This window comes from Oncorhynchus nerka, linkage group LG20, assembly GCF_034236695.1.
Source record: "Oncorhynchus nerka isolate Pitt River linkage group LG20, Oner_Uvic_2.0, whole genome shotgun sequence".
In the NCBI taxonomy this organism is placed as follows: Eukaryota; Metazoa; Chordata; class Actinopteri; order Salmoniformes; family Salmonidae; genus Oncorhynchus; species Oncorhynchus nerka.
This window is the reverse complement of record NC_088415.1, coordinates 92,615,860-92,630,738: the sequence shown is the minus strand read 5'-3', so window position 1 is coordinate 92,630,738 and position 14,879 is coordinate 92,615,860. Positions and strand designations below refer to the sequence as shown.

General features: G+C 47.9%; 1 protein-coding gene across 14 annotated transcripts in view; it reads right to left on the bottom strand.

Annotated features, from left to right (window-relative positions):
* epb41l3b (erythrocyte membrane protein band 4.1-like 3b) overlaps positions 1 to 14,879 on the bottom strand; it is a 114,960-nt gene that overhangs the window by 8,990 nt on the left and 91,091 nt on the right. For 8 of the 14 annotated variants that reach the window (XM_065005970.1, XM_065005969.1, XM_065005971.1 and 5 more), the window contains 6 exons: positions 14,086 to 14,841; positions 11,566 to 11,646; positions 7,694 to 7,786; positions 7,459 to 7,557; positions 3,452 to 3,535; positions 2,742 to 2,854 (listed from right to left, as the gene is read on the bottom strand). In XM_065005970.1, the coding sequence (XP_064862042.1) occupies positions 2,747 to 2,854; positions 3,452 to 3,535; positions 7,459 to 7,557; positions 7,694 to 7,786; positions 11,566 to 11,646; positions 14,086 to 14,841 (1,221 nt within the window). In that variant the 3' untranslated portion in view covers positions 2,742 to 2,746. Of the gene's footprint in view, positions 1 to 2,741; positions 2,855 to 3,451; positions 3,536 to 7,458; positions 7,558 to 7,614; positions 7,787 to 11,565; positions 11,647 to 14,085; positions 14,842 to 14,879 lie in introns of all 14 variants that reach the window. The other 6 variants (XM_065005972.1, XM_065005982.1, XM_065005973.1 and 3 more) reach the window with 5 other exon arrangements.

The following is a 14,879-nucleotide window of genomic DNA, read 5'->3' as shown; positions in this document are numbered from 1 at the left end:
CTAGAACTACAACTACAGCGCTAGAACTACAGCTACAGCGCTAAAACTACAGCTACAGCACTAGAACTACAGATACAGCACTAGAACTACAGCGCTAGCACTAGAACTACAGCGCTAGAACTACAACTACAGCGCTAAAACTACAGCTACAGCACTAGAACTACAGCGCTAGAACTACAACTACAGCGCTAAAACTACAGCTACAGCACTAGAACTACAGATACAGCACTAGAACTACAGATACAGCACTAGGACTACAGATACAGCACTAGAACTACAGCGCTAGGACTACAGCTACAGCACTAGAACTACAGCAATATAACTACAGCTACAGCAATATAACTACAGCTACAGCGCTAGAACTACAGATACAGCACTAGGACTACAGATACAGCACTAGAACTACAGCTACAGCGCTAGAACTACAGATACAGCGCTAGAACTACAGCTACAGCACTAGAACTACAGATACAGCACTAGAACTACAGATACAGCACTAGAACTACAGATACAGCACTAGAACTACAGCACTAGAACTACAGCTACAGCACTAGAACTACAGCTACAGCACTAGAACTACAGCTACAGCACTAGAACTACAGATACAGCACTAGAACTACAGCGCTAGAACTACAGCTACAACAAGAACTACAACTACAGCACCAGAACTACAGCGCTAGAACTACAACGCTAGGACTACAACTACAGCGCTAGGACTACAGATACAGCGCTAAAACTACAGCTACAGCGCTAGAACTACAGCTACAACAATAGAACTACAACTACAGCACCAAAACTACAGCGCTAGAACTACAGCGCTAGGACTAGAACTACAGTGCTAGAACTAGAACTACAGCGCTAGAACTACAACTACAGCGCTAGGACTACAACTACAGCGCTAGGACTACAGCTACAGCGCTAGGACTACAGCTACAGCGCTAGGACTACAGCTACAGCGCTAGGACTACAGCTACAGCACTAGAACTACAGCTACAGCACTAGAACTACAGACACAGCACTAGAACTACAGCTACAGCGCTAGAACTACAGCGCTAGAACTACAACTACAGCACTAGAACTACAGCGCTAGGACTACAGCTACAGCACTAGAACTACAGCTACAGCACTAGAACTACAGATACAGCGCTAGAACTACAGATACAGCACTAGAACTACAGCTACAGCACTAGAACTACAGCTACAGCACTAGAACTACAGATACAGCACTAGAACTACAGATACAGCACTAGAACTACAGATACAGCACTAGAACTACAGCGCTAGAACTACAGCTACAACAATAGAACTACAACTACAGCACCAGAACTACAGCGCTAGAACTACAACGCTAGGACTACAACTACAGCGCTAGGACTACAACTACAGCGCTAGGACTACAGATACAGCGCTAAAACTACAGCTACGGCGCTAGAACTACAGCGCTAGGACTACAGCTACAGCACTAGGACTACAGCTACAGCACTAGGACTACAGATACAGCACTAGGACTACAGCTACAGCGCTAGAACTACAGCACTAGGACTACAGATACAGCACTAGGACTACAGCTACAGCGCTAGGACTACAGCTACAGCACTAGAACTACAGCGCTAGAACTACAGCTACAGCGCTAGAACTACAGCGCTAGGACTACAGCTACAGCACTAGAACTACAGCTACAGCACTAGAACTACAGCTACAGCACTAGAACTACAGCTACAGCACTAGAACTACAGCGCTAGAACTACAGCGCTAGAACTACAGCTACAACAATAGAACTACAACTACAGCACCAGAACTACAGCGCTAGAACTACAACGCTAGGACTACAACTACAGCGCTAGGACTACAACTACAGCGCTAGGACTACAGATACAGCGCTAGAACTACAGATACAGCACTAGAACTACAACTACAGCACCAGAACTACAGCGCTAGAACTACAACGCTAGGACTACAACTACAGCGCTAGGACTACAACTACAGCGCTAGGACTACAGATACAGCGCTAGAACTACAGATACAGCACTAGAACTACAGATACAGCACTAGAACTACAACTACAGCACCAGAACTACAGCGCTAGGACTACAACTACAGCACTAGAACTACAGCGCTAGGACTACAACTACAGCGCTAGGACTACAGCTACAGCGCTAGAACTACAGCTACAGCGCTAGGACTACAGCTACAGCGCTAGAACTCCTATACTTTGTTATAGGGAAACTATTATATACATGTCCTGTGTGCATACATGTCCTGTGTGCATACATGTCCTGTGTGCATACATGTCCTGTGTGCATACATGGCCTGTGTGCATACATGTCCTGTGTGCATACATGGCCTGTGTGCATACATGGCCTGTGTGCATACATGTCCTGTGTGCATACATGTCCTGTGTGCATACATGTCCTGTGTGCATACATGTCCTGTGTGCATACATTAGCTGAGCGTTTCCAATGTATTGCACACTGTCTGCAAGTGGAAAACTCCTCCTGGAAGGACAGTAGATCGAGTTATAATGTCTAGATGTAGGATGAGGTGAGTGAGGATGTGTAGTAAGTAGCCTGTTAGTATTTCAGAAGCAAGACTCAGTGCCAGTAAGAGACGTGCTGATGATGATGGGGGGAAGCAGGAGCATGCCGAGGAGAGATGGAGGAAGATGAGTGGACTAGCTTCCAAGCCCAGCCCAGCTGACCACAACCGAACCATACCACGACCACATACGGTGGTCTCCTTACCTGGGTCAGTCCTCTCCCTCAGGTGTGATCTCTGTCTCTTTATGAACCACTACTTTGGTCACTGACATGTCAGGGTGCTGCTCTTTGGCCTCCTTTATGGCCTGGGCCAGAGCCTGGTGGTGCAATACCATACCAATACCAAGAGAGGGAGACAGAGAGGGGGAAGGGAGGTGGGGGAGGTGGGACGGGAGGGAGGTGGGGAGGAGGGAGTTGGGGAGGGAGGTGGGGAGGAGGTGGGACAGGAGGGAGGTCGGGAGGGGGAGGTCGGGAGGGAGGAGGTGGGGGACGGGGAGGGAGGTGGGGAGGAGGGAGGTGGGGAGGAGGGACGGGGGGAGGGAGGTGGGGAGAAGAGACGGAGGGAAGAGGGACAGAAGGGAGGAGGTGGGGAGGGAGGAGGTGGGGAGGGAGGAGGGACGGGAGGGAGTGGGAGTCAGTGAGTGTGTCTAGCAGGACTACTTGTTACAGGGTAACCTACTGGTTAGTAGTAGTCTACTACACTAGTTACATCAACCAGAAAAATTCAAGTGAGAACATTACACAGTAAAATACATCCATTATAGTCAGTCATTACTGTCACTTTATAGGTGAGAGAGGAAGTTCATCTTCTCCAGATTCAATCCTCATCTGTATACTTTCAAAATAATCAATAATCAAAATAATCAATAAATTAAGACAGAAAGAAAGAAAAGGTGATTAAGAAAGAAAGTGACCTGATCATGGTCGATATCTCCTGCTTCTCCTGTAATGACAATCCTCTTCTCTATCCTGGTCTCAGAGATCCCTCCTTTCACAGTCTGACAGCAGAACGGATTGATAGAGGGGACAGAACGTTACGAAGGGATTGATAGAGGGGACAGAACGTTACGAAGGGATTGATAGAGGGGACAGAACATTACGAAGGGATTGATAGAGGGGACAGAACGTTATGAAGGGATTGATAGAGGGGACAGAACGTTATGAAGGGATTGATAGAGGACAGAACGTTACGAAGGGATTGATAGAGGGGACAGAACATTATGAAGGGATTGATAGAGGACAGAACGTTATGAAGGGATTGATAGAGGGGACAGAACGTTATGAAGGGATTGATAGAGGACAGAACATTATGAAGGGATTGATAGAGGGGACAGAACATTATGAAGGGATTGATAGAGGGGACAGAACGTTACGAAGGGATTGATAGAGGGGACAGAACGTTATGAAGGGATTGATAGAGGGGACAGAACATTATGAAGGGATTGATAGAGGGGACAGAACATTACGAAGGGATTGATAGAGGGGACAGAACATTACGAAGGGATTGATAGAGGGGACAGAACATTATGAAGGGATTGATAGGGGACAGAACATTACGAAGGGATTGATAGAGGACAGAACATTATGAAGGGATTGATAGAGGGGACAGAACATTACGAAGGGATTGATAGAGGACAGAACATTATGAAGGGATTGATAGAGGGGACAGAACATTACGAAGGGATTGATAGAGGACAGAACATTATGAAGGGATTGATAGAGGGGACAGAACATTATGAAGGGATTGATAGAGGGGACAGAACATTACGAAGGGATTGATAGAGGGGACAGAACGTTACGAAGGGATTGATAGAGGGGACAGAACATTAGTAAGGGATTGATAGAGGGGACAGAACGTTATGAAGGGATTGATAGAGGGGACAGAACATTATGAAGGGATTGATAGAGGACAGAACATTACGAAGGGATTGATAGAGGGGACAGAACATTACGAAGGGATTGATAGAGGGGACAGAACATTATGAAGGGATTGATAGAGGGGACAGAACATTATGAAGGGATTGATAGAGGGGACAGAACATTATGAAGGGATTGATAGAGGGGACAGAACATTATGAAGGGATTGATAGAGGGGACAGAACATTATGAAGGGATTGATAGAGGGGACAGAACATTATGAAGGGATTGATAGAGGGGACAGAACATTACGAAGGGATTGATAGAGGACAGAACATTATGAAGGGATTGATAGAGGGGACAGAACATTATGAAGGGATTGATAGAGGGGACAGAACGTTACGAAGGGATTGATAGAGGGGACAGAACATTACGAAGGGATTGATAGGGGACAGAACATTACGAAGGGATTGATAGGGGACAGAACATTATGAAGGGATTGATAGAGGACAGAACATTATGAAGGGATTGATAGAGGGGACAGAACATTATGAAGGGATTGATAGAGGGGACAGAACGTTATGAAGGGATTGATAGAGGGGACAGAACATTATGAAGGGATTGATAGGGATTGATAGAGGGGACAGAACATTATGAAGGGATTGATAGAGGACAGAACGTTACGAAGGGATTGATAGGGGACAGAACATTATGAAGGGATTGATAGAGGACAGAACATTATGAAGGGATTGATAGAGGGGACAGAACATTACGAAGGGATTGATAGAGGGGACAGAACATTATGAAGGGATTGATAGAGGACAGAACATTATGAAGGGATTGATAGAGGACAGAACATTATGAAGGGATTGATAGAGGGGACAGAACGTTACGAAGGGATTGATAGAGGACAGAACATTATGAAGGGATTGATAGAGGGGACAGAACGTTACGAAGGGATTGATAGAGGACAGAACATTATGAAGGGATTGATAGAGGGGACAGAACATTACGAAGGGATTGATAGAGGGGACAGAACATTATGAAGGGATTGATAGAGGACAGAACGTTATGAAGGGATTGATAGAGGACAGAACATTATGAAGGGATTGATAGAGGGGACAGAACGTTACGAAGGGATTGATAGAGGGGACAGAACATTACGAAGGGATTGATAGAGGGGACAGAACATTACGAAGGGATTGATAGAGGACAGAACATTACGAAGGGATTGATAGAGGGGACAGAACATTACGAAGGGATTGATAGAGGGGACAGAACGTTACGAAGGGATTGATAGAGGACAGAACATTATGAAGGGATTGATAGAGGGGACAGAACATTACGAAGGGATTGATAGAGGGGACAGAACATTATGAAGGGATTGATAGAGGGGACAGAACATTATGAAGGGATTGATAGAGGGGACAGAACATTATGAAGGGATTGATAGAGGGGACAGAACATTATGAAGGGATTGATAGAGGGGACAGAACATTATGAAGGGATTGATAGAGGACAGAACGTTATGAAGGGATTGATAGAGGGGACAGAACATTATGAAGGGATTGATAGGGGACAGAACATTACGAAGGGATTGATAGAGGACAGAACGTTATAATGGGTTATGGTTAGAGACTCAGTGGTAATTAGTTTATAATGGGTTATGGTTAGAGACAGTGGTAATTAGTTTATAATGGGTTATGGTTAGAGACTCAGTGATAATGAGTTTATAATGGGTTATGGTTAGAGACTCAGTGATAATGAGTTTATAATGGGTTATGGTTAGAGACTCAGTGATAATTAGTTTATAATGGGTTATGGTTAGAGACCGTGGTAATTAGTTTATAATGGGTTATGGTTAGAGACTCAGTGGTAATCAGTTTATAATGGGTTATGGTTAGAGACTCAGTGGTAATTAGTTTATAATGGGTTATGGTTAGAGACTCAGTGATAATGAGTTTATAATGGGTTATGGTTAAAGACTCAGTGATAATTAGTTTATAATGGGTTATGGTTAGAGACCGTGGTAATTAGTTTATAATGGGTTATGGTTAGAGACTCAGTGGTAATTAGTTTATAATGGGTTATGGTTAGAGACTCAGTGGTAATTAGTTTATAATGGGTTATGGTTAGAGACCGTGGTAATTAGTTTATAATGGGTTATGATTAGAGACTCAGTGGTAATTAGTTTATAATGGGTTATGGTTAGAGACCGTGGTAATTAGTTTATAATGGGTTATGGTTAGAGACTCAGTGGTAATTAGTTTATAATGGGTTATGGTTAGAGACTCAGTGGTAATCAGTTTATAATGGGTTATGGTTAGAGACTCAGTGATAATTAGTTTATAATGGGTTATGGTTCGAGACTCAGTGGTAATTAGTTTATAATGGGTTATGGTTCGAGACTCAGTGGTAATTAGTTTATAATGGGTTATGGTTAGAGACTCTGTGATAATTAGTTTATAATGGGTTATGGTTAGAGACCGTGATAATTAGTTTATAATGGGTTATGGTTAGAGACTCAGTGGTAATTAGTTTATAATGGGTTATGGTTAGAGACTCAGTGATAATTAGTTTATAATGGGTTATGGTTAGAGACTCAGTGATAATTAGTTTATAATGGGTTATGGTTAGAGACCGTGATAATTAGTTTATAATGGGTTATGGTTAGAGACTCAGTGGTAATTAGTTTATAATGGGTTATGGTTAGAGACCGTGGTAATTAGTTTATAATGGGTTATGGTTAGAGACTCAGTGGTAATTAGTTTATAATGGGTTATGGTTAGAGACTCAGTGATAATTAGTTTATAATGGGTTATGGTTAGAGACCGTGATAATTAGTTTATAATGGGTTATGGTTAGAGACCGTGATAATTAGTTTATAATGGGTTATGGTTAGAGACTCAGTGATAATTAGTTTATAATGGGTTATGGTTAGAGACTCAGAGATAATTAGTTTATAATGGGTTATGGTTAGAGACTCAGTGGTAATTCGTTTATAATGGGTTATGTTTAGAGACTCAGAGGTCAAAAAGGGTCAGCTGATGAAATGACCCCTGACCTTAGTGATGTGCGTGGTCGTGGTGGTGCTGGTGGTCTCCGAGGTGACGGTCTGTGCGCTCATCAGAACACCGGGTTCCACATCGCCATTGTAGTCACCCTGTCAGAAGTCACGTGACAAAACTCAAAATGAGTGGAAAGGAAAGGGAGGGACTACCTGAACAAGGAAGAAACTCTCACTGTTGCTTTCCCTTTCTCTTCTTCTTCTTCTTACGTCGTTGCCCTAATGAACACACCTCTGAAGACTCGTACGTGATGGTTTTAGTCTCCGTGTGGACGACAGGTACCTCCTTGGTGGTCGACTCCACTGCTGGCACAGCCTCGGGTTTCTGGGAGATAACGGGAACAGAGGGAGAAGACATGAGAAGGAACGACAGGGGAACCACAGGAAGGCAGAACCCTCAACATTAATGGCTCTTCTGAGTAGTGTCAATACGCGACAGGGGAACACAGGAAGGCAGAACCCTCAACATTAATGGCTCTTCTGAGTAGTGTCAATACTCGACAGGGGAACACAGGAAGGCAGAACCCTCAACATGAATGGCTCTTCTGAGTAGTGTCAATACTCGACAGTTCCATCTGCCATTTAGGAACTTGTGTGTGTGTGTGTAGTGTGTGTGTGTGTGTTTTGCTAACAAACACAATGGAATCAAGACAAATGCAATGGAATAAGGACAAACGCAATGTGTGTGTGTGTGTTTTGCTAACACAATTGAATAAGGACAAACACAATGGAATCAAGACAAACGCAATGGAATAAGGACAAACACATGCCAGAATGGAGTACCTGAACAGAGAACAACACCATGAGCTAAACCAATAAAACACATAATACCCCTAGTCAGAGGAAGTAAAGTACAACCTATCAAACGTCCCTATAGATATGTCCCTATGGAAACGTCCCTATGGAAACGTCCCTATGGAAACGTCCCTATGGAAACAGCCCTATGGAAACGGTCCTATAGATATGTCCCTATGGAAACAGCCCTATGGAACCGTCCTATGGAAACGGTCCTATGGAAACAGCCCTATGGAACCGTCCTATGGAAACAGCCCTATAGATATGTCCCTATGGAACCGTCCTATGGAACCGTCCTATGGAAACGGTCCTATAGATATGTCCCTATGGAAACGGTCCTATGGAAACGGCCCTATAGATATGTCCCTATGGAAACGGCCCTATAGATATGTCCCTATGGAAACGGTCCTATGGAAACGGTCCTATGGAAACGGTCCTATAGATATGTCCCTATGGAAACGGCCCTATGGAACCGTCCTATGGAACCGGCCCTATGGAAACGGCCCTATAGATATGTCCCTATGGAAACGGTCCTATAGATATGTCCCTATGGAAACGGTCCTATAGATATGTCCCTATGGAAACGGTCCTATGGAAACGGCCCTATAGATATGTCCCTATGGAAACGGTCCTATAGATATGTCCCTATGGAAATGTCCCTATGGAAACGGTCCTATAGATATGTCCCTATGGAAACGGTCCTAAAGATATGTCCCTATGGAAATGGCCCTATGGAAACGGTCCTATAGATATGTCCCTATGGAAACAGCCCTATGGAAACGGTCCTATGGAAACGGTCCTATGGGAACCGTCCTATGGAAACGGTCCTATAGATATGTCCCTATGGAAACAGCCCTATGGAAACGGTCCTATGGAAACGGTCCTATGGGAACCGTCCTATGGAAACGGTCCTATGGAAACGGCCAATGCAAATCGCAAAAGTTCCATCAAGTGTGCTGTTAATTAAGTTTCCTGATCTGTTCAATCTCCTTGATTATTAATGGGAGAGAATGAGGGTCCAGGCTGGAGACCGTGGTGATGTTATAGTCCCAGGCAGAGGACACCGAGGCTGGCTAAAGGTTATCTCTTGGGGGGGCCAGGCTGGAGACCGTGGTGATGTTATAGTCCCAGGCAGAGGACACTGGGGCTGGCTAAAGGTTATCTCTTGGAGGGGCCAGGCTGGAGACCGTGGTGATGTTATAGTCCCAGGCAGAGGACACTGGGGCTGGCTAAAGGTTATCTCTTGGAGGGGCCAGGCTGGAGACCGTGGTGATGTTATAGTCCCAGGCAGAGGACACTGGGGCTGGCTAAAGGTTAACTCTTGGAGGGGCCAGGCTGGAGGTGTGGGTGTGAGAAGGCTCTCTTGTCTTCTAGACCCTGTGAAGTGGACATGTCTTCTAGACCCTCTGAAGTGGACATGTCTTCTAGACCCTCTGAAGTGGACATGTCTTCTAGACCCTCTGAAGTGGACATGTCTTCTAGACCCTCTGAAGTGGACGAGTCTTCTAGACCCTCTGAAGTGGACGAGTCTTCTAGACCCTCTGAAGTGGAAGTGGGTCTTCTAGACCCTCTGAAGTGGACGAGTCTTCTAGACCCTCTGAAGTGGACGAGTCTTCTAGACCCTCTGAAGTGGACGAGTCTTCTAGACCCTCTGAAGTGGACGAGTCTTCTAGACCCTCTGAAGTGGACGAGTCTTCTAGACCCTCTGAAGTGGACAAGTCTTCTAGACCCTCTGAAGTGGACATGTCTTCTAGACCCTGTGAAGTGGACATGTCTTCTAGACCCTGTGAAGTGGACATGTCTTCTAGACCCTCTGAAGTGGACATGTCTTCTAGACCCTGTGAAGTGGACATGTCTTCTAGACCCTCTGAAGTGGACATGTCTTCTAGACCCTCTGAAGTGGACATGTCTTCTAGACCCTCTGAAGTGGACATGTCTTCTAGACCCTCTGAAGTGGACATGTCTTCTAGACCCTGTGAAGTGGACATGTCTTCTAGACCCTGTGACGGGGACATGTCTTCTAGACCCTGTGAAGTGGACATGTCTTCTAGACCCTGTGAAGTGGACATGTCTTCTAGACCCTGTGAAGTGGACATGTCTTCTAGACCCTGTGAAGTGGAAATGTCTTCTAGACCCTGTGAAGTGGACGAGTCTTCTAGACCCTCTGAAGTGGACGAGTCTTCTAGACCCTCTGAAGTGGACATATCTTCTAGACCCTGTTGGTTCTGGTTCTGCTGGTTCTGGTAGTACCTCAACAGTCAGTTCTGGCATTACATATGTAATGACAGCTGGCTCTGGTCAGGACCTCTACAGTCAGTTCTGGCATTACATATGTAATGACAGCTGGTTCTGGTAGCACCTCTACAGTCAGTTCTGGCATTACATATGTAATGACAGCTGGTTCTGGTAGCACCTCTACAGTCAGTTCTGGCATTACATATGTAATGACAGCTGGTTCTGGTCAGCACCTCTACAGTCAGTTCTGGTAGCACCTCTACAGTCAGTTCTGGTCAGGACCTCTACAGTCAGTTCTGGTCAGCACCTCTACAGTCAGTTCTGGCATTACATATGTAATGACAGCTGGTTCTGGTCAGCACCTCTACAGTCAGTTCTGGTCAGGACCTCTACAGTCAGTTCTGGTAGCACCTCTACAGTCAGTTCTGGTAGCACCTCTACAGTCAGTTCTGGTAGCACCTCTACAGTCAGTTCTGGTCAGGACCTCTACAGTCAGTTCTGGTCAGGACCTCTACAGTCAGTTCTGGTCAGGACCTCTACAGTCAGTTCTGGTCAGGACCTCTACAGTCAGTTCTGGTAGCACCTCTACAGTCAGTTCTGGTAGCACCTCTACAGTCAGTTCTGGTAGCACCTCTACAGTCAGTTCTGGTAGCACCTCTACAGTCAGTTCTGGTAGCACCTCTACAGTCAGTTCTGGTAGCACCTCTACAGTCAGTTCTGGTAGCACCTCTACAGTCAGTTCTGGTAGCAGTCAGTTCTGGTAGCACCTCTACAGTCAGTTCTGGTAGCACCTCTACAGTCAGTTCTGGTAGCACCTCTACAGTCAGTTCTGGTAGCACCTCTACAGTCAGTTCTGGTAGCACCTCTACAGTCAGTTCTGGCACTACATATGTAATGACAGCTGGTTCTGGTCAGGACCTCTACAGTCAGTTCTGGCTGGGTCTCGGCAGTCATTACTGGTTCTAGATCAGCGTCTACTGTGAGAGGTTCTGGGTGCAAGCCTGCAGCCTGTGTATCTTCAGTGACTACTGGCTCTAGTTGTGGTTCTGCAGAATCAGTAGGGCAGAGGCTCACCGTAGGTCCTGTAGACTGTGCTGTCTCAGCAATCCCCTGGCTCCCTCCTATCTCCTCCTCCTCCTCCTCTTCAGCCGGGCTCTGTCAGGGACAAGAGAGACGTCATGATCCTTGACCTCTGGTAGAATAGCTGACCTCATAGTAAAAATATAGGCTTACAAACATTGACAGAGAGACAGACACCACAAAAGGTAGTCGATTGACAGACCAGTTAACAGGGAGAAGTATTCCAGTTTTGTAACATTTAACAGAGCCTCCAGTGAATTTAAAACGGACTAAATAATGTTGTTCGGGAATTCCGACACAACATGACTGCTGTGGCTGACGGTTCCATGACGACCAGAGCAGCGGTCACCTTGGTTACAGAGGAGGGGACCCATCCCAGTGAAGACTGTTGGCCAGGGCAGGGAGAGAGAAGGAGAGAGAAGGAGAGAGGAGGAGAGGAGGAGAGAGAAGGAGAGGAGGAGAGAGAAGGAGAGAGGAGGAGAGAGAAGGAGAGAGGAGGAGAGGAGGAGAGAGGAGGAGAGAGAAGGAGAGAGGAGGAGAGAGAAGGAGAGAGAAGGAGAGAGAAGGAGGAGAGGAGAGGAGGAGAGAGAAGGAGAGAGGAGGAGAGAGAGAAGGAGAGAGGAGGAGAGGAGGAGAGAGAAGGAGAGAGGAGGAGAGAGAAGGAGAGGAGGAGAGAGAAGGAGAGAGGAGGAGAGAGGAGGAGAGAGGAGGAGAGGAGGAGAGAGGGGAGAGAGGAGGAGAGAGGAGAGAGAGGAGAGAGAGAGGAGAGGAGGAGAGAGAAGGAGAGGAGGAGAGAGAAGGAGAGAGGAGGAGAGGAGGAGAGAGAAGGAGAGAGGAGGAGAGAGAAGGAGAGAGGAGGAGAGGAGGAGAGAGGAGGAGAGAGAAGGAGAGAGGAGGAGAGAGAAGGAGAGAGGAGGAGAGAGGAGGAGAGGAGGAGAGAGAAGGAGAGAGGAGGAGAGAGGAGGAGAGAGGAGGAGAGAGGAGGAGAGAGAAGGAGAGAGGAGGAGAGAGGAGGAGAGTCAAATCTAACACAGAGAAGACTTCAGGAGGATGCAACGTTACAGACAGGAAGGGGACAGGGCCTAATACAACCTAGACTCATACAATGTTTCTGGTGGCAGAGTGAGAGAAGCTGCAGCGAATGGCAGGATACTGAGTAATGATGTCACTGCCAATGACCAATGACCAACAGAGCTGGAGGAAATAAAATGGTGCTGAGCAGCAAAACAGTCATAACAAAAGCCTTGCCTGCCCACCTGAGGAGCTGGTAGCTGCTCAACTGAGGAGCTGGTAGCTGCCCACCCGAGGAGCTGGTAGCTGCCCACCCGAGGAGCTGGTAGCTGCCCACCCGAGGAGCTGGTAGCTGCCCACCCGAGGAGCTGCCCACCCGAGGAGCTGGGAGCTGCCCAACCGAGGAGCTGGGAGCTGCCCACCCGAGGAGCTGGGAGCTGCCCAACCGAGGAGCTGGGAGCTGCCCACCCGAGGAGCTGGGAGCTTCCCACCCGAGGAGCTGGGAGCTTCCCACCCGAGGAGCTGGGAGCTTCCCACCCGAGGAGCTGCCCACCCGAGGAGCTGCCCACCCGAGGAGCTGCCCACCCGAGGAGCTGGGAGCTGCCCACCCGAGGAGCTGGGAGCTGCCCACTCGAGGAGCTGCCCACCGGAGGAGCTGCCCACCGGAGGAGCTGCCCACCTGAGGAGCTGGTAGCTGCCCACCCGAGGAGCTGGGAGCTGCCCACCCGAGGAGCTGGGAGCTGCCCACCCGAGGAGCTGCCCACCCGAGGAGCTGCCCACCCGAGGAGCTGGTAGCTGAGGAGCTGCCCACCCGAGTAGCTGCCCACCTGAGGAGCTGGTAGCTGCCCACCTGAGGAGCTGGTAGCTGAGGAGCTGCCCACCTGAGTAGCTGCCCACCTGAGGAGCTGCCCACCTGAGGAGCTGCCCACCTGAGGAGCTGGTAGCTGCCCACCTGAGGAGCTGCCCATCTGAGGAGCTGGTAGCTGCCCACCTGAGTAGCTGCCCATCTGAGGAGCTGGTAGCTGCCCACCTGAGGAGCTGCCCACCTAAGGAGCTGGTAGCTGCCCACCTAAGGAGCTGGTAGCTGCCCACCTGAGGAGCTGCCCATCTGAGGAGCTGCCCATCTGAGGAGCTGCCCACCTGAGGAGCTGGTAGCTGCCCACCTGAGTAGCTGGTAGCTGCCCACCTGAGTAGCTGGTAGCTGCCCACCTGAGTAGCTGGTAGCTGCCCACCTGAGGAGCTGGGAGCTGCAAGATACATTAAGCTTTGGAGCCATATGTCAAAATGAAGCAAAGCTTTGAGAGCAACAAAAAGCCTGAAGTGGGCAGATGAAAGGGGACAAAGCTTGTTTGGTAGTGGAGCCATGCAGGACACGGGTTTACTGTACGTCTCAGTAATACTGGTTGGAGCACCGCTGGAGGGGTGGAGTGCAGCAGCTAGGTACAGTAGGACATGTGAAGGAGGAAGCCTCACATGCAGCTTGTATCGTTTTATATACAGTACCACGGCAAGAGATCCAGGTGATGGTTTGGTGGCAAATTGACCGTCGGGGAAGGCCCACTGTGATAGGTCGCACACAGCTTCATCCAGGCCGCACGATTCCTCGCTCTTTGGCGGTGCATCCTGGGTAATCAGCTCCGTCACCTTCTCATGTGACACGGTGGTGAACTCTGACCTTTCAACTGTCTTGGTCAAGACCTCAGAGGGACTTGGAGCCTCAGTCTTCTGCAGTGAGTTAACGGCACTCATTTCTTCATCGGTTTCAGTCTGGCTTAAGTGGAGAGATATCTCTCTCTTGTAGCTGGTCTCCTTAGACATGGCCTCAGCATCTACCTCACCACGGGTCTCATCTTCATTCGTGTCGATTATGGCATATTTCTCCTTAGATCTGGTGAGATGATCTCCATCTAGCTCGTCATCTTCACCTTCCTTAACGCTTGCTGAAGTCCCGCCTCCTTTCTCCTGGTTGGTCTTGGTAACGTCTCTGCCGGCGTCCATTTTGTCTTCAGACTCCATCTCCCTCAGGATGATGAGTGTTCCTCTCTTGTCCAAGATGGCTGTCGAGACTTCCTGTCTGACTGTCCCTGGACTTATCTTCAGCTCTGGAGATACTAGGAACTTGTCTTCCTCTCCGTCCGTCTCTCTGTCCGTCCAGTCACTGGTGACGTCTTCTAAGGTGTCAGTTACAGTCATCAGACCACACCCCTGTGCTCCTGCAGTCCCCGCCCCCACATCACTAGAGTTCACCATGCCTGCAGCCTACAGGAAGAGACTTAGCTTACAGTGACACACACAGA